Source organism: Emys orbicularis, chromosome 13, assembly GCF_028017835.1.
Source record: "Emys orbicularis isolate rEmyOrb1 chromosome 13, rEmyOrb1.hap1, whole genome shotgun sequence".
In the NCBI taxonomy this organism is placed as follows: Eukaryota; Metazoa; Chordata; order Testudines; family Emydidae; genus Emys; species Emys orbicularis.
In genome coordinates this window covers 1,348,077-1,365,634 of record NC_088695.1, presented here as the reverse complement: position 1 = coordinate 1,365,634, position 17,558 = coordinate 1,348,077, and the positions used below count along the sequence as shown (strand labels likewise).

Below are 17,558 nucleotides of genomic sequence, written 5' to 3'. Positions count from 1 at the left end.
ATACTTTTCTTTAATGTTATTGTCAGACCCAAGACATACAGGACAGATCCACAGCTGGTGTGAACAGGTGTTTCTGAGTTTATTCCAGTGGAGCTATGGCTGATGGACCCCAGCTGGGATCACACCAGCAGCCCTGCAGGGTGCACGTTCCCCTCCCCAGACCCACCCACACCCAGGAGCCCGACGTCCAGAGCCACAGGCCATTTCCTGTACCAAGGAGAACTATAATGGCAGCGGCCACTAGGGGGCGACAAAGCTCCCACGCTCCTATTGCCTCTGCATGGCCCCTTCGCTCGGTTCCCGGGGCCGATCAACCCACAGACAGAAGCAGAGGAGAGCGGAGAAGCCCCAGCCCTACAGAAGCCCCCGGCAGGTGGCTCAGAATCCAGCGATGTCTGACGGCTTCTGAACCTGGAGCTGGGAAAATCCTGCCAGTGATAGGCCCCCTGAGCGGCTAAATCAGCGTCACCTGCCCCGGTGCCGGGGGCGGCTTGGAGCCAGCCCCCACCGCGGGATCCACGGGGACGCCTGGGAAACAGAACGAGAGCGTCACTGAACATACTGGGGGGAAACGCTACGGGGATGGAGCCCTATAAATATCAGAGAGAGACTGATACCACCAGGGATGAAATGCAGCCACCTCTGGGATAGAACGTGGGGGCTGTTTATACAGTGACCCGTCACCCATCACTGAGACACAGCCCCTCTGCAGTGGGGCGCAGGGGCTGTTTATACAGGGACCCCTTGCCTGGTGCTGAGATGCAGCTGGCTCTGGGGTGGGGCAGGGGCTGGTTACCAGCCCACACAGCAATGCCATGTAACCGTTTGGGACAGGAACTGAAGGCGGAACCCGCGCGGAGCCGGTACCGTTACAAGGCCACAGGCTGATGATGATTCCCAGGGAGAAGAGAACGACGAGCGACAGGGAGATGACGGCTCGGTAAAAGAGGGGCCCCGAGTCCCGACAGAGCTCACGTCCCCCTGGAGCCCCTGGACAATAGAAATGAGGGGTTAGGAGATTCCTGGACCAACGCCCCATAGAGGGGACAGGCTCCATGACCTTTTCCCACCTCCCGAGCCAGCCAGTCCCCTGCCCTGGGGCCGGAGAGGGGGAAGGCCCCTTGCCCCATTCCCCACCTCACCTGTGTCACTCTGGTTTCTCCCCGTCACCCGCAGCTCGGTGCCTGCTCCTGTCCCGCTCTCTCCCCGGTAGAACTTGATCTGACACTGATAGAGACCAGAGTCCCGCTGCTCCAGCTCCGACAGGGTCAGCATGGCCTCCCTTTTCTGGAGCAGATCCCGGTGGGACATATTTAGCCGGCCACTGTAGAAGGGATGGGCAGAATCCAGCACGACTCCGGGCGATCTGGTCCAGGTTGCTTTGGCGACGCTGCCCTGTCTGTTCTCGAAGGAGCAGCTGAGTGTCACAGTCTCGCCAGGGGACGCTCGGAGGACAGCGGGGCTCTGAAGGACTGTGAGACCTTCGTGAAACAGGGCAATAAACATTATAGCAGCGAAGGAAAACTACGACGAGTGGTATCGAGACACACCCCAGCCGCCCGAAACCTTAGCAGCACGGAGATAAGAAGCTAAGGGGAAAGAATTGTGCGTTCCTGTCCACCTTGCTACTGCTCACAACACTGTCGATAACACACTGCACAGGGCTTTCACGTCCACCTCCAACAGATACCCAACATCAACACTGCTATGTGCATGGCAGATGCTCACAGAGACGTTAGACGTAAAATCACTCAGGACAGTTACGTCCAAAGCAGACTGCGAGGAATTACAAAGCGATTTCGCTAACCTGGGTGACTGGGCAACAAAATGGCCGATGAAACTCACTGGTGGGAAATGCAAAGTCATGAACATTGGAAAACAGAATCCCAACTAGACACACAAAATGGTGGGGTCTAAATTAGCTGCTACCACTCAAGAGAGACCTTGGAGTCGTTGTGGGTAGTTCTCTGCAAACATCCACTCAATGTGCAACAGCAGTGAAAAAAGTCACCAGACTGTTAGCATCCATTAGGAAAGGGAGAGAGAATAAGACAAAATATCCTATTGCCTCTATATAAATCCAGGGTACGCCCACACCTTGAATACTGCGTGCAGTTTTGGTCGCCTCAAATCAAAAACAGATACATTAGACTTGCAAAAGGCACAGAGAAGGGCAACAAAAACCATTAGGGGTATGGAACGGCTTCCCCCTTACAAGGACCAGGAAACCCCCTAGCAAATTAAAGTGGCAGCTTGTCATTTTAACCGTTTTAAATACACCACAGACACATGCCTCCACTTTATACAATTTGTGCTTCAAACTAGAGGGGGTCAGAATTTTTCCTGATGGAACATTTTTCTCTTGGGAAAAGCCGTCTCATTGGAAGGATGACAATTAGTTTAAAAATGGGGGAGAGAAAGCGTTTTGATAGGGTCAAAAGGGAATGATTTGATTTTGCATTTCCAGACTTATTTGATTTTATATTATTAAGAAGAGTCAGTATTGAAATGAAATATTTGTTTTATGGAAACAGAATACTTTTCACTGATCTGATATGACACATCTATATCAATCTATGCATCCATGCACGCATCCTCCACCCCTAGATCTATATGGATGGATGGATGGATGGATGGATGGATGGATATTTTTGGGGTGGGATGGATGGGTACATAGATAAGAAGATAGATGAGATGGATGTAGGGGTAGGGATGAATGGGTAGACAGAGATGGATCTAGGAATAGGGTATAAAGACAGATAGGGCTGAATATAGTGGAGTGGGGTAGGAGGACAGATGGACAGAGAGATGGATCTAGGGGTGGGGTAGGTGGACTGAAGGACAGACAGAGATGGATCTAAGGGTGGGGTAGGTGGACAGGACAGACAGAGATGGATCTAGTCATGGGGCAGATGGACAGACAGAGATGGATCTAGGGATGGGGTAGGTGGACAGAAGGACAGACAGAGATGGATCTAGGAGTGGGGTAGGTGGACAGGACAGACAGAGATGGATCTAGGGGTGGGGCAGATGGACAGAAGGACAGACAGAGATGGATCTAGTATTGTGGCAGATGGACAGAAGGACAGACAGAGATAGATCTAGGGGTGGGGCAGATGGACAGAAGGACAGACAGAGATGGATCTAGGGGTGGGGCAGATGGACAGAAGGACAGACAGAGATGGATCTAGTCATGGGGCAGATGGACAGACAGAGATGGATCTAGGGATGGGGTAGGTGGACAGAAGTACAGACAGAGATGGATCTAGGGGTGGGGTAGGTGGACAGGACAGACAGAGATGGATCTAGGGATGGGGCAGATGGACAGAAGGACAGACAGAGATGGATCTAGTATTGTGGCAGATGGACAGAAGGACAGACAGAGATAGATCTAGGGGTGGGGCAGATGGACAGAAGGACAGACAGAGATAGATCTAGGGGTGGGGCAGATGGACAGAAGGACAGACAGAGATGCATCTAGGTGTGGGGCAGATGGACAGATGGACAGACAGAGATGGATTTATGGGTGGGGCAGATGGACAGAAGGACAGACAGAGATGGATCTAGGGGTGGGGTAGATGGACAGAAGGACAGACAGAGATGGATCTAGGGATGGGGCAGGTGGACAGAAGGACAGACAGAGATGGATCTAGTATTGTGGCAGATGGACAGAAAACAGACAGAGATGGATCTAGGCATGGGGCAGATGGACAGAAGGACAGACAGAGATGGATCTAGTATTGTGGCAGATGGACAGAAGGACAGACAGAGATGGATCTAGGCATGGGGCAGATGGACAGAAGGACAGACAGAGATGGATCTAGTATTGTGGCAGATGGACAGAAGGACAGACAGAGATAGATCTAGGGGTGGGGCAGCTGGACAGAAGGACAGACAGAGATAGATCTATGGCTGGGGCAGATGGACAGAAGGACAGACAGAGATGGATCTAGGGATGGGGCAGGTGGACAGAAGGACAGACAGAGATGGATCTAGGCATGGGGCAGATGGACAGAAGGACAGACAGAGATAGATCTAGGGGTGGGGCAGCTGGACAGAAGGACAGACAGAGATGGTTTTAGGGGTGGGATAGATGGACGGAAGGACAGACAGAGATAGATCTAGGGGTGGGGCAGCTGGACAGAAGGACAGACAGAGATGGTTTTAGGGGTGGGATAGATGGACGGAAGGACAGACAGAGATGGATTTATGGGTGGGGCAGATGGACAGAAGGACAGACAGAGATGGATCTAGGGATGGGGCAGGTGGACAGAAGGACAGACAGAGATGGATCTAGGCATGGGGCAGATGGACAGAAGGACAGACAGAGATGGATCTAGTATTGTGGCAGATGGACAGAAGGACAGACAGAGATGGATCTAGGCATGGGGCAGATGGACAGAAGGACAGACAGAGATGGATCTAGTATTGTGGCAGATGGACAGAAGGACAGACAGAGATGGATCTAGGCATGGGGCAGATGGACAGAAGGACAGACAGAGATGGATCTAGTATTGTGGCAGATGGACAGAAGGACAGACAGAGATGGATCTAGGGGTGGGGCAGATGGACAGAAGGACAGACAGAGATAGATCTAGGGGTGGGGCAGCTGGACAGATTAAATTAGCCTCGATTTGCCGACATACCTGCTCCCCAGGTGGGGATGAGGAGGACGACGCAGAGGACGGTGCTCAGGGCTCGCAGCGGCTCCATGGTCCCCGCACTCTGGGCGGCTCCGCAGCCCAGCTCAGCTCAGCCTCAGCCTCCTCCGGAAATGTCACCTCTGGGGGGGGCGGTGGAAAGTTTTGTGGCCTGCGCGTCTGAGATGGCTGCAGCAAGAGGCCGGGGAGGAGGGCCGGATGGGGGGGTGTGTTTGTGCATTGCTCTGGCCCCTGCTGGGAGGGAAGTGGGGTCTAGTGGTTAGAGCAAGGGAGGATGGGGGGCTGGGAGCCAGGACTCCTGGGTTCAGTCCTCAGTTCATTGTCTCATCTTGGGTCATGCTCCTTACCCGCTCTGTGATATTTTTTCATGAGGAATAACATTAGTTTACATGAAGGAATTTTTGCTTAATATATTTTATTTTCACATACTGAGGTATATTCATTTTTTGCAACACGTATCTCTTGCAATCGGCCTATTCCTTCTAAAAAACCAAACATGCTCCAGACCGATTTTATCTGCTTTATAGAGAAATGTTTTCTTTAGAATTTTGTTTTCTATTACAGCTTACTCCATTGCAGAATTTAATTTTGATTTGTAAATGGAAAAATATTGTCCCACAAGGAATGAATCTTGAGAAATACTTTTCTTTAATGTTATTGTCAGACCCAAGACATACAGGACAGATCCACAGCTGGTGTGAACAGGTGTTTCTGAGTTTATTCCAGTGGAGCTATGGCTGATGGACCCCAGCTGGGATCACACCAGCAGCCCTGCAGGGTGCACATTCCCCTCCCTAGACCCACCCACCCCAGAAGCCCAACGCCCAGAGCCACAGGCCATTTCCTGTACCAAGGAAAACTATAACGGCAGCGGCCACTAGGGGGCGACAAAGTTCCCACACCCCCTTTGCTGCTGCATGGCCCCTTCGCTCGGTTCCCGGGGCCGATCAACCCACAGACAGAAGCAGAAGAGAGCGGAGAAGCCCCAGCCCTACAGAAGCCCCCGGCAGGTGGTTCAGAGTCCAGCGAAGTCTGACAGCTTCTGACCCAAGAGCTGGGAAAATCCTGCCGGTGACCAGCCCCCGTGAGCGACTAAATCAGCGTCACCTGCCCTGGTGCTGGGGGCGGCTTGGAGCCAGCAGCCACCGCGGGATCCACGGGGACACCTGGGAAACAGGACGAGAGCGTCACTGAACATACTGGGGGGAAATGCTACGGGCATGGAGCCCTACAAATACCAGAGAGAGACTGATTCCACCAGGGATGAAACGCAGCCACCTCTGGGGTAGAACGTGGGGGCTGTTTATACAGGGTCCCCTCACCCAGCGCTGAGACACGGCCCCTCTGGGGTGGGATGCAGGGGCTGTTTATACAGGGACCCCTTGCCCGGTGCTGAGATGGAGCTGGCTCTGGGGTGGGGCAGGGGCTGGTTACCAGCCCACACAGCGATGCCATGCAACCGTTTGGGACAGGAAGTGAAGGCGGAACCCGCGCGGAGCCGGTACCGTTCCAAGGCCGCAGGCTGAGGATAATTCCCAGGGAGAAGAGAACGACGAGCGACAGGGAGATGACGGCTCGGTAAAAGAGAGTCCCCGAGTCCCGACAGAGCTCACGTCCCCCTGCATCCCCTAGACAATAGAAATGAGGGGTTAGGAGATTCCTGGACCAACGCCCCATAGAGGGGACAGGCTCCATGACCTTTTCCCACCTCCCGAGCCAGCCAGTCCCCTGCCCTGGGGCCGGAGAGGGGGAAGATCCCGTGTTCCCATTCCCCACCTCACCTGTGTCACTCTGGTTTCTCCCTGTCACCTGCAGCTCAGTGCTCACTCCCGTCCCGCTCTCTCCCTGGTGGATGCTGATGTGACACTGATAGAGACCAGAGTCCCACTGCTCCAGCTCCGACAGGGTCACCATGGCTTCTCCTTTCTGGAGCAGATCCAGGTGGGACACATTGAGCCGCCCGCTGTAGAAGGGATGGGCAGAATCCAGCACGACTCCAGGCGCTCTGGTCCAAGTCGCTCTGGCCATGCTGCCCTGTCTGTTCTCGAAGGAGTAGTTGAGTGTCGCGGTCTCGCCAGGGGACGCTAGGAGGACAGCGGGGCTCTGAAGGACTGTGAGACCTTCGTGAACCAGGGCAATAAACATTATAGCAGGAAAGGAAAACTACGACGAGTGGTAGTGAGACACACCCCAGCCGCCCGAAACTTTAGCAGCACAGAGATAAGAAGCTAAGGGGAAAGAATTGTGCATTCCTGTCCATCTTGCTATTGCTAACAACACTGTCAATAACACACTGCACAGGACTTTCACTTCCCCCTCCAACAGATACCCCACATCAGCACTGCTATGTGCACGGTAGATGCTCATAGAGACACTAGCTGTAAAATCACTCAGGACAGTTAAGTCCAAGACAGACTGCGACGAGTTGCAAAGGGATCTCACTAGACTAGGCAGCGAAATGGCAGATGAAACTCAAAGGTGCTAAATGCAAAGTCATGCCCACTGGGAAACATAATCCCAACTACACATATAAAATGATGGGGTCTAATTTAGCTGTTACATCTCAAAGAGATCATGGATAGTTCTTTGAAAACATCCGCTCAATGTGCAGCGGAAGTCAAAAAAATCAAACAGGATGGTAGGAACCATTAGGAAACGAACAGATAATAAGATGGAAAATATGATAATGCCACTAAATAAATCCAGGGTACGTCCACACCTTGAATAGTACGTGCAGTTCTGGTCACCCCATCTCAAAAAAAGATACATTAGAACTGGAAAAGGTACGGAAAAAGGCAACAAAAATGATTAGGGGCATGGAACAGCTTCCATATGGGGAGAGATTAAAAACACTGGGACTGATCAGCTTCAGAAAGAGATGAGTAAGGGGGGGAATATGATAGAGGACTATAAAGAATGGTGTGGAGAAAATGACTAGGGAAGTATTAATTACCACTTCACATAACACAAGAACCAGGGGTCACGCAATGAAATTAACAGGCAGCAGGTTTAAAACAAGCAAAAAGAAGTACTTCTTCACACAACACACAGTCAACCTGTGAAACTCATTGCCAGGGGATGTTGTGAAGGCCAAAAATATAACTGAGATCAAAAAGGAATGAGATAAGTTCCTGGAGGATAGATCCATCAATGGCCAAGATGGTCAGGGATGCAACCCCATGCTCTGGGTGTCTCTAAACCTCTGACTGCCAGAAGCAGGGACTGGACGACAGGGGATGGATCACTTGATGATTGCCCTGTTCTGTTCATTCTCTCTGAAGCATTTGGCACTGGCCACTGTCAGAGACGGGATACTGAGCTAGATGGACTAGGCTGTGAGTTCAATATCTTGTAAGGACCTTCGAGGCGGATGACAAGGACACGCAGGCTGAGGGGAAAATGGAGCCATAGAGACTTATTAAAATAAGTGAAAAAGCTACCAAAGCTCCACAAGGGAATAACACAGCTCTGGGGGGACCTGTCTCCTCAGCCTTTACCAAAGCTTCCTAGATTAGCACCCTCACACGGGCACCTGGTGGTAAGAGACAACAGACCAGCCTATCCCTGGCCTGCCAAATGGGTCCGACGATGCTCGAGACTGAGGGTGAGCAATAGAACTGAAGGGTCAGATGCTGAGTAGCGAAGTTGAGAATAGACAGTGGAGAAACTCAAAAGCTGAAGAAGACGAAGCTGGCTGCACACGGTGGGTTGCCCTCCTATAGGATCTCAGCAATATCTTGAATATTCTTTCTAGTACCCAACCTTCTGTGCCCAAATCTAACGTTCTCACCCATATAATACTGGGGTGCACTTATTCTATAGACTAGGGTATTCACACATGTTAATGCCAATCGGCTCATTCTCAAACCTGTTATTTCTTACCCAAACTGGTTTCTGGTCATTACTTCCACATTCCTGTGGTGTCCCGTGTGGTTACCGTGAAGTCCCGAGTTTCTTAGATAAACATGTTTAGTTCCCCAAAATCTAAAAGGGTATCGGTTAGGCCATATATCTGAGCCTAAGCTCATGAGCCCACTTAACCATACAGATGCTCACTTGCTGAAACTAAACATACAGGATACAGGCCTGTAGGTCCCGTTACAGCCAAACATAATAACATAATCCAATGCAAATGTACAAGGCAAATATACCAAGCAAACCAATAAATAAAGGCAGAACATAATAAAGCAAGCCAGCAGGTTAGCCCTCTGGCCTACAAGGTGGACAGACAGAGATGAATCTAGGGGTGGGGCAGATGGACTGAAGGACAGACAGAGATGGATCTAGGGATGGGGCAGATGGACTGAAGGAGAGACAGAGATGGATCTAGAGATGGGGTAGGTGGCTGGATGAACATGTTAAATTAGTACCTGCTCAGGTGGAGATGAAGAGGAGGATGCAGAGGACGGGGCTCAGGGCTGGCAGCAGCTCCATGGTCCCCACACTCTGGGCGGCTCCGTGCGGCCACCTCAGCTCAGCTTCAGCATCCTCCGCAAGCGTCAGCCCCAGAGAGCAGTGGAAAGTTTTGTGGTCAGTGCCTCTGAGATGGCTGCAGCGAGAGGCCGGGGACGAGGGCCAGATGGGTATGTGTGTGTGTGTGTGTCTGAGCATGTGCTATTCACTGTGTGAGGGACTGGCTGGTGTGTGTGTGTGTGTGCACGCATCCCACTGCCCCCTAGAATCATTCATCTGTGTCTCCTAGCCCCTGTACTGCGTGTGACTGAGGAGGATTCCCCTTATTTAGACTGGGGCAGTTGGGGTGTTTAGAGCTGAGGCATCTGGTCTGATGCCCCGCCCGGCTGCCCTGGCGCAGGGGGCAGCACAGCAGCAGCTGGCATCTCCTGGAGCATCCTGGCTTGGTGGTGGTCCCCAGGAGCAGCTCCCCGGCCAGGGCTGCGTCCTACACTGGGCCACAAATCCCTGCTCTGCTCTCAAACCAGGGGGGCCGACGGGCGTGAATTCCCACCCTGGGTCGGCGATCCGGCCCTGTCAACTTTCCATGTCTTTTTCATCGGCTCTGTCACAAGACATTTCTAACCAGACATTGTTCTGAGCGCCACAACCTTGAATGGTTGGCCAATAGCTACACCACACCGCTGGCTAGTGATATTCGGAGGAGCTGTCAGGTTGCAGGTAGTTGTGATGGGGATTTGGGGTAATTTGAAGCCATTATCTGTCTGAAACGACCCCACCAAATTGTACGTGTGGCTGCGGGTGGGTAAAATCTTCCCCATCAGCAGCTGCATTTCAGTCACCCCCCCTTGGGGTCGCCTCCCATCTCCCTTTATCTCCAGGAAGTCATGTTTTTTTGGCTGACCTTATCTCCACTGGCTGACACATGCCAATGTGCCATCGCTCCCACCCACCGCCGCGCCAATCACCCCCAGCTCGGGTGGCCAATTTTGGTTGGACGTATTCCTGGAGATTCCATCCCATGACATAACCCTTAATTAAAGATTAACCCTGAATTGCTGGAGACTCCAGGACAATGGTGGAAGATTGGCAACCGTAGGCCTCAGATGACAGCCTGGTTGTGGACAGGGGTGGGCGCAGAAGGGATGGCGCCTAGCGACTCAGAGTGAAGGTGTCGGGTGGTAGGTGGGCTCTCGGGAAGGGGTCTGAGAGTGGAGGGGCAGACGGGGCGGTTGTGTTGAGGGGCTTTTGTGGGGTGTTGTTTTGTCCACTGACCCTGGTCGTTTCACGACCTGCTTTGGGTGTTAAATTTGACAAGAGGTGCTTGTGAATTTCTACCGATGGGGAAAGCTACCGGATCTATCTGCATGTGATGTTATGAGTGTAATATAATATCCCATTGAAAGGTGACAGGGCCAGAAAGAGTTAATTAACTCACAGACTGACTTGACCCATGGCTGAACTTTAGAGATGGGTTAGAAAGATATGTAAATGAATAAAGCTTTGAAATGCAGCCTGCATTGTTAAAGATAGAAGGGTAGATGTTTTCTCAGGTCTTGTGATGTAAGCAAACAAGTCTTGTCTATTGCTATAGCTTTAACTCAAAGATCAAAACAGGAATATTAACATTTATGATGACACTTGAGTGAAATAGTATTATTGTCTCTATGTCTCTTTGAAGGTTGTGGTAACCTGTATCTGAACTGTTTAATGGATAAATTACCCTGTGCTAATTGCCAGGATGGTTGGGAGACAGAAGATTAAGCTTATTCTCTCAGGCTAAGAGGCTCTGGAAAATGTCTAAAAACCCTGGGGCTCCATCCTGTTTTATCTCAGGTCTGCTTTGGGTTTCAAGAAGGGGAAACCCTGAGCCATAAGAATTGAGATCCCCAGTCATTGACTGGAGTCACCTTGAATATGGACATTGGACTATAGCCTATGGACTATTTCTAAAAGGACTTTTGGCAACTACAAGCTCATCTCTGCTGTGTCTGAACCTCAAGAATTGAATTCAAGTCTGTCTGTATATTGATCTTTTAACCAACTCTCTCTCTCTTTTCCTTTTTAATAAATTTTAGTTTAGTTAATAAGAATTGACTATAGCGTGTATTTTGCATAAGATCTAAGTTATAATTGGAGCTGGGTATGTGGCTGATCCTTTGGGGTTGGAAGAACCTTTTCTTTTATATATTGAGATAAGATTTTCAGTAATCATCATCATATCTGACATGTGTGGCTGGATGGAGGCCTGAGGCTGGGCACTTTAAGGGAACTGCGTTGTTTGGACTTCTGAGTAACCAGTGAGGTACTGTAGAAGCTGTTTTGTGCTGGTTTGGTAAATCTAAGTATTGGAATATCCACCAGCTTCTGGGATTTGTCTGCCCCGTTCTGTTTGCAGTTCACCCTAATTGAGCTGGCTCCCACGGGCACCATTGTCACAGTGGCGTAGTTGTACAAGGATCCACAGAACCAGGAGAAGAAGTGGGTTGTAGCCCACGAAAGCTTATGCTCTAATAAATTTGTTAGTCTCTAAGGTGCCACAAGTACTCCTGTTCTTTTTGCAGAACCAGGAGAGTTAAGTTTTGGGTCAGAACCCCACGCTATCCAAATTTGAATTTTGATATTGAGAGTTTGGTTGGTTAAAGAGCAGTTGCAATGGGTGAGCAAAGAGCACATGAAGCCTTGACAAAAAAAAGCCCTGGAAGATTTGAGTTCAGAAAAGGGGATAAGCTTTAGAAAGAAAGCTACAAATCAAGAACTGAGAAGTCTGTTAATGGCCAGTGATCAGGAGGCAGGAGCACAGCCCTTACCTGATACTACAGAAGCTGCAGAAGCCATTCGAATGCAAAAGGCAGCAAATAAACTGCAACTGAAGCATGAACAGAAACTAGCAGCTCTTCGATTGCTGGAAAAGCAAAAGATCGCGGAGTTAGAAAGAGAAGCTGCTGAGAGAGAGAAAGAAGCTGATAAAAGAAAGAAGGAGGCTGATGAGAGAGAAGAAAGGGCTCGTAGGGGACGCATGGAGCTGTTGGCTGCAGAGGAGAAGGCTCACCAACTTCTGCTCCAAGTAATGGAAGACCGGAGAAAGTCATCCCCACCTGGTACTCCACTTCCTCACCAGCACGAGAAAAACCGGAGGATGTGTCCCATTTACAATGATACTGAGGATATAGAGGAGTTTTTGTCTACCTTTGAATGCCTCTGCAATCTGTACCAGATCCCGGATGATCAGCAAATGCCTGTCCTGCTGACCAGACTGACTGGAAAAGCCAGGGAGGTATTTAATGAATCGGGGGAACAGGAAGCCTTGGATTATGAGTGGTTTAAAGATTCTGTGTTAAGGCAGTTCAAGGTTACTCCTGATTCTTACAGAGTTAAATTTAGGAAATGTAGCATGTCTAATGATAGTACTTTTGTGGAATGTGCCCATAAGCTGATGGGTTTTGTTAAAACGTGGGTTATGGGAGCAAAGGCACATGGGAGTTTTGAAAAACTGCTGGATTTAATAACTTTGGAACAATTCTTAGACATTGTGCCTGACCATGTGAGAGCAGCTGTGTGTGATAGGGACCCTGAGGCTTGGTCTACACTTACCCCCCAATTCGAACTAAGGTACGCAACTTCAGCTACGTGAATAACGTAGCTGAAGTTCGAAGTATCTTAGTTCGAACTTACCTCGGTCCAGACGCGGCAGGCAGGCTCCCCCGTCGACTCCGCGGTACTCCTCTCGTCTAGCTGGAGTACCGCAGTCGATGGCGAGCACTTCCAGGTTCGACTTATCTCGTCCAGACAAGACGCGATAAGTCGAACCCAGAAGTTCGATTTCCAGCCGCCGAACTAGCGGCTGGGTATAGACGTACCCTGAGTCAGTCCTACCGGCTGCAGAAATTGCGGCTGCCCATACCCAAAATAGGGCTCGGGAAGGTGGAAATCCCATGGGAAAGCTAATCACCATTCGCCCCCGTTCAAGAGGAGGGAAGGATTTAAAAGTAAAACTGGCCCTGACTCTTATAAAGGAGCTCATGGGGGCCCGGAGCAGAAAAACTCCTACTCCAAGGGGAAACAAGTGGTCTGTCATTTGTGTGGTACACCTGGGCACATCAAACCAGAGTGTCCAACTGTAAAAAATAAAACCCCAAACCCAGTAAATGCTAATCCTGTTGTTATAAACTCACGGCAAGCCGCACACAGCCCAGTGCAGGGGCCCTGTGTGCAAATGCTGTTTCTGTGGTCTCTGAAGAATTTAACCTTAAAACTCATATTACAGCTAAATATGGGGAAAATAATACAGAGTTTATTAGCAGTGCAGAAGTGAATGGAGTGAGGGGTATGGCATGGAGGGACAACGCAGCAGATGTTACTTTGGTTAAAGCAAGTCTTGTCAGGGAGGAAGAGTATTTGCCAAGTGAAAGTGTAATTGTTGTAGCCTTATCTGAGTATTTTGTCAGGGTGCCTGTGGCTAAAATCCACCTGAGATGGAAGGGATTTGAGGGCACCATGGTTGTGGGAGTGAAAAACACAATCCCTAAGGATCTTACAATTGGAAATGATATTAAAGCTATGTTCAGTCATGTTAACATAAACCAGGCACAGGGTGGATTAATCCTGAGGTTGTGTCTATGGAGGGTTTCTCCAAAAGTTTGTCTTTGCAGAAGAGCTGTTTGGCTGTGAATGAAGTTTCTGAACATCTGTAAATCTGGAATTAGATCCAGACAAGGGAGAGAAGAATAAGAAAAGTTTGAATGAGCCTAGATAGCCTTGTGAGCTGATGGTTTTGTCTAATCAGCAGTTTGTGAGGCAAGGATAGTGGAAGATAAGTGTCCCTATACCTTACCTGTTACCTGTGTGGAGAATTGTGACAGTGAAGGAAATGTGCCTGTGTCTGTTAGGGGTATTGACTTGCCTATGCAAGGAGCTACCCCCGTCTCCAAACAGTTGTCTGTGAACAGCCCTGTGTGCTGGGACAAGGGAAATGAGATCCCAAGCTGTGTGTCTGGTAAAGGGGAAGGTGTCTCCAGCTCTTCTTTGTCAGTGGAGCAGACAGAAGGGGCCTTTCACCCTGTGATGGCTGAGAATAATGCCAGAGTTGGTTCTGGATTCAACTAAAGCCCAGGAATGGTCCCAAGTTTGTGTCTGCTGGGGAGAATGGCACTGTGACTAGGTTGCATCCAGTTACTGTCATGGCAAAATCCCAGGGACCAAACAATTCTGGTGCTTGTATTTTGCCTGTTGCTAATGTGTCACTGGGAAAGGGTGTAGCAACTCTGTCTGATCAGGGTGATACCCTAGTCAGGGCACAAGGAGAGCATGAAGGTGATTTGATTGTGTTACCTACTGACAGTTGGGAAACTTGTAGCAAGAAGGAAAAGATTAATGAGCTTGTGTGTGGCGAAGGGAAGGAGAATGTTTCTAACCTTTTATCTAGTGAGTCTGAGTTTGCCTGAAAGGGGATTGTGTGGAAATCCGCCTGATGGGCCAAAGGTGATCCTGCATGTAAATAAGACCCAGAAAGAGTCTGTTGTTGCTCAGGGAAGTGTTCCTTTAGAGCAAGCCCTAGGTGAAGAGGGTAAGGGCAGAATTTCTGTGAGGGGTGAATTGTTGCCTAGAGAAGCTCCTAGGGAAAGGAATCCTCAGGGTAATCTGTGCAAGCAGTTTGCTGTAGCTGAAGGGCGTGAAAGTGATTTAATTAAGAAAAAAGATCGAGGAGTAATTTATGTTGGTCTCTAAGGTGCCACAAGTACTCCTCCCTCTTTTTGCTGATACAGACTAACACGGCTACCACTCTGAAATTAATCAAGAAATTTCAGTTCCTAACAGCCAGAAATGTTCTGTGGTGAATGGATCCACTGACTTTCCTTTTGGAAGATCCAGTGTGGATCGCTCTGAGAAGGTCTCAGATGGAGTAAAAGCTGTTAAGGAATTCAAACAGCCCTATGACCAAGTGGCTGTGTTTGGCCAGCTTGTTGGGAAGACAATGGTGTTGGAACAGGAATATCTCCATGTAGATTCTGTGACTGAACAGTCTGTGTCTCGGGTTCAGAGGGAAGACTGGGTAGCTCAGTGGGCAGAGCAGAACAGCTGTGTAGTTAATCTCTCGAGAATGCAGGGGATGGCAGGTACGCTCTCATCTCTAGACACTTTGGATATGTATCAGAGTAGCAGCCGTGTTAGTCTGTATCCGCAAAAAGAACAGGAGTACTTGTGGCACCTTAGAGACTAACAAATTTATTAGAGCATAAGCTTTCGTGGGCTACAACCCACTTATGCATCCGAAGAAGTGGGTTGTAGCCCACGAAAGCTTATGCTCTAATAAATTTGTTAGTCTCTAAGGTGCCACAAGTACTCCTGTTTTTTGGATATGTAGTTTCTCAGTGGACTTAACATCTGATTCCATGTGGAAGCCGAGGTTGGTAATGAAAGGACAACAGAACCTGGCATCTAACATGCTAGTAAAAATGGATGGTATCTCTTTAAGACAGAGTCCAGCCTTAAAATTGGTAGCAGCTGAGAATCTAAAAGCTAGTGTCTGTGTTGATGCAAATTACCTGACTGACTGGGGGAAGAAAGACTTGCTAATAGCTGTTAGCACAGAGAGCACAGCCAATCACCCAGTGAATTCTGTTAAGCAAGAGAAATCAGGGTTTGATCCTGCAGGACAAGGAGGAAAGAGAGAATTTAATTTTGCAAAGGGAAGCCACAGGTTAACCCTAAAATGCCAAAACCCCAATGGTATTGGGCCAAAGGTGTGACATGACAACAATAATTATAAATGGACACTCGCTATACATTTGTTGTTATTGCTAATGGTGGTTTTTGTAACTAATGTGTTGCTATTACCAAAAACTGTAAAAATGTACAATGGGCCTAATCTTTTGGAAAATCTCTTAAATATGTTAAAAGTAATACATAAGAACACACTTTATGTTAGAAGGGCTTGTAATGCTAATGTTGCACTGTTAATGCCTGTAAACAGTATTGGAACTTTTCACAGGAGAAAAGACGTTCAGACCTGATGTGCTGTATAAGAAGAGAATCTGAGGCACACTACCACATTGCTTTCACGGCCAAATGCCAAGATTCCTACACTGTGGACAACATTAACATCTACATTGACTTAAGGGTAATTGGGTTACAAACGTTTGCCAGAGCTTGTATGGATGAAGTAGCTATTTTCTTTAGCTCTTGGCAAGACCACGTGAGACATACAGGAACCATGCTGCAAGAGCAGATCCAATCCACTATTGTTCTAACCAAGTTTTACCTTGAGTTTATAAAGAGATTAAATCATGTTATTGAACATGACTTGGATAAACCGTTTGTGTTATACACTGATACGGCTTCTAACCCAGTACTAGCTGTAGTAAAACAGAACCAAGGATGGGGAGCTCTTGGGATGCACTCAGCGATGTTTGTGTCATCCCTTCCTGCACCAATTTTGCGTTGGAGGTGTGACGTTATGAGTGTAATATAATATCTCATTGAAAGGTGACAGGGCCAGAAAGAGTTAATTAACTCACAGGCTGACCTGACGCATGGCCCAACTTTAGAGACTGGTTAGGAAGATCTGTAAATGAATAGAGCTTTGATATGCAGCCGGCATTGTTAGAGGTAGAAAGATAGATGTTTGCTCAGGTCTTGGGATGTAAGCAAACAAGTCTTGTCTATTGCTATAGCTTTAATTCAAAGATCAAAACAGGAATATTAACATTTATGATGACACTTGAGTGAAATAGTATTATTGTCTCTAGGTCTCTTTGAAGGTTGTGGTAACCTGTATCTGAACTGTTTAATGGATAAATTACCCTGTGCTAATTGCCAGGATAGTTGGGAGACAGAAGATTAAGCTTATTCTCTCAGGCCAAGAGGCTCTGGAAAATGTCTAAAAACCCTGGGACACCATCCTGTTTTATCTCAGATCTGCTTTGGGTTTCAAGAAGGGGAAACCCTGAGCCATAAGAATTGAGATCCCCAGTCACTGACTGGAGTCACCCTGAATATGGACATTGGACTATAACCTATGGACTATTTCTAAAAGGACTTTTCACAACTACAAACTCATCTCTGATATATATCTGAACCTCAAGAATTGAATTCAAGTCTGTATATTGATCTTTTAACCAACACTCTCTCTCTTTTCCTGTTAATAAATTTTAGTTTAGTTAGTAAGAATTGGCTATGAGCGTGTATTTTGGGTAAGATCTAAGTTATAATTGGACCTGGGAGTGTGGCTGATCCTTTGGGATTGGAAGGACCTTTTCTCTTATATGATGAGATAAGATTTTCAGAAATCATCATCATATCTAACGTGTGTGTCTGGATGGAGGCCTGAGGCTGGGCACTTTAAGGGAACTGCATTATTTGGAATTCTGAGTAACCAGTGAGGTACTACAGAAGCTGTTTTGGGCTGGCTTGGTAAATCTAAGTATTGGAATATCCACCAGCGTTTGGGGTTTGTCTGCCCCGTTTTGTTTGCAGTTCACCCTG

The 17,558-nt window shown here is 48.5% G+C and overlaps 1 protein-coding gene across 1 annotated transcript; it reads right to left on the bottom strand.

The window, feature by feature from the left end:
• Nucleotides 1-454: 454 nt before the first annotated feature.
• On the bottom strand, nucleotides 455-4,713 carry LOC135888123 (natural cytotoxicity triggering receptor 3-like). Its single transcript, XM_065415929.1, has 4 exons — nucleotides 4,647-4,713; nucleotides 1,143-1,481; nucleotides 868-990; nucleotides 455-528 (listed from the first exon to the last, which is right to left on the bottom strand). The coding sequence occupies exons 1-4, from the start codon at nucleotides 4,711-4,713 to the stop codon at nucleotides 455-457; spliced, it is 603 nt and encodes a 200-aa protein (XP_065272001.1).
• Between the last annotated feature and the right edge of the window lie 12,845 nt (nucleotides 4,714-17,558).

Excerpts from the sequence above, each read along its gene's own strand:
- LOC135888123 (XM_065415929.1), bottom strand. The coding sequence starts at position 4,713 with ATGGAGCCGCTGCGAGCCCTGAGCACCGTCCTCTGCGTCGTCCTCCTC. Across the intron at positions 1,482-4,646 it reads CATCCCCACCTGGGGAGCAG|GTCTCACAGTCCTTCAGAGC; the intron begins GTATGTCGGCAA and ends TGTTTCACGAAG. Across the intron at positions 529-867 it reads CAGCCTGTGGCCTTGTAACG|GCGTCCCCGTGGATCCCGCG; the intron begins GTACCGGCTCCG and ends TCTGTTTCCCAG.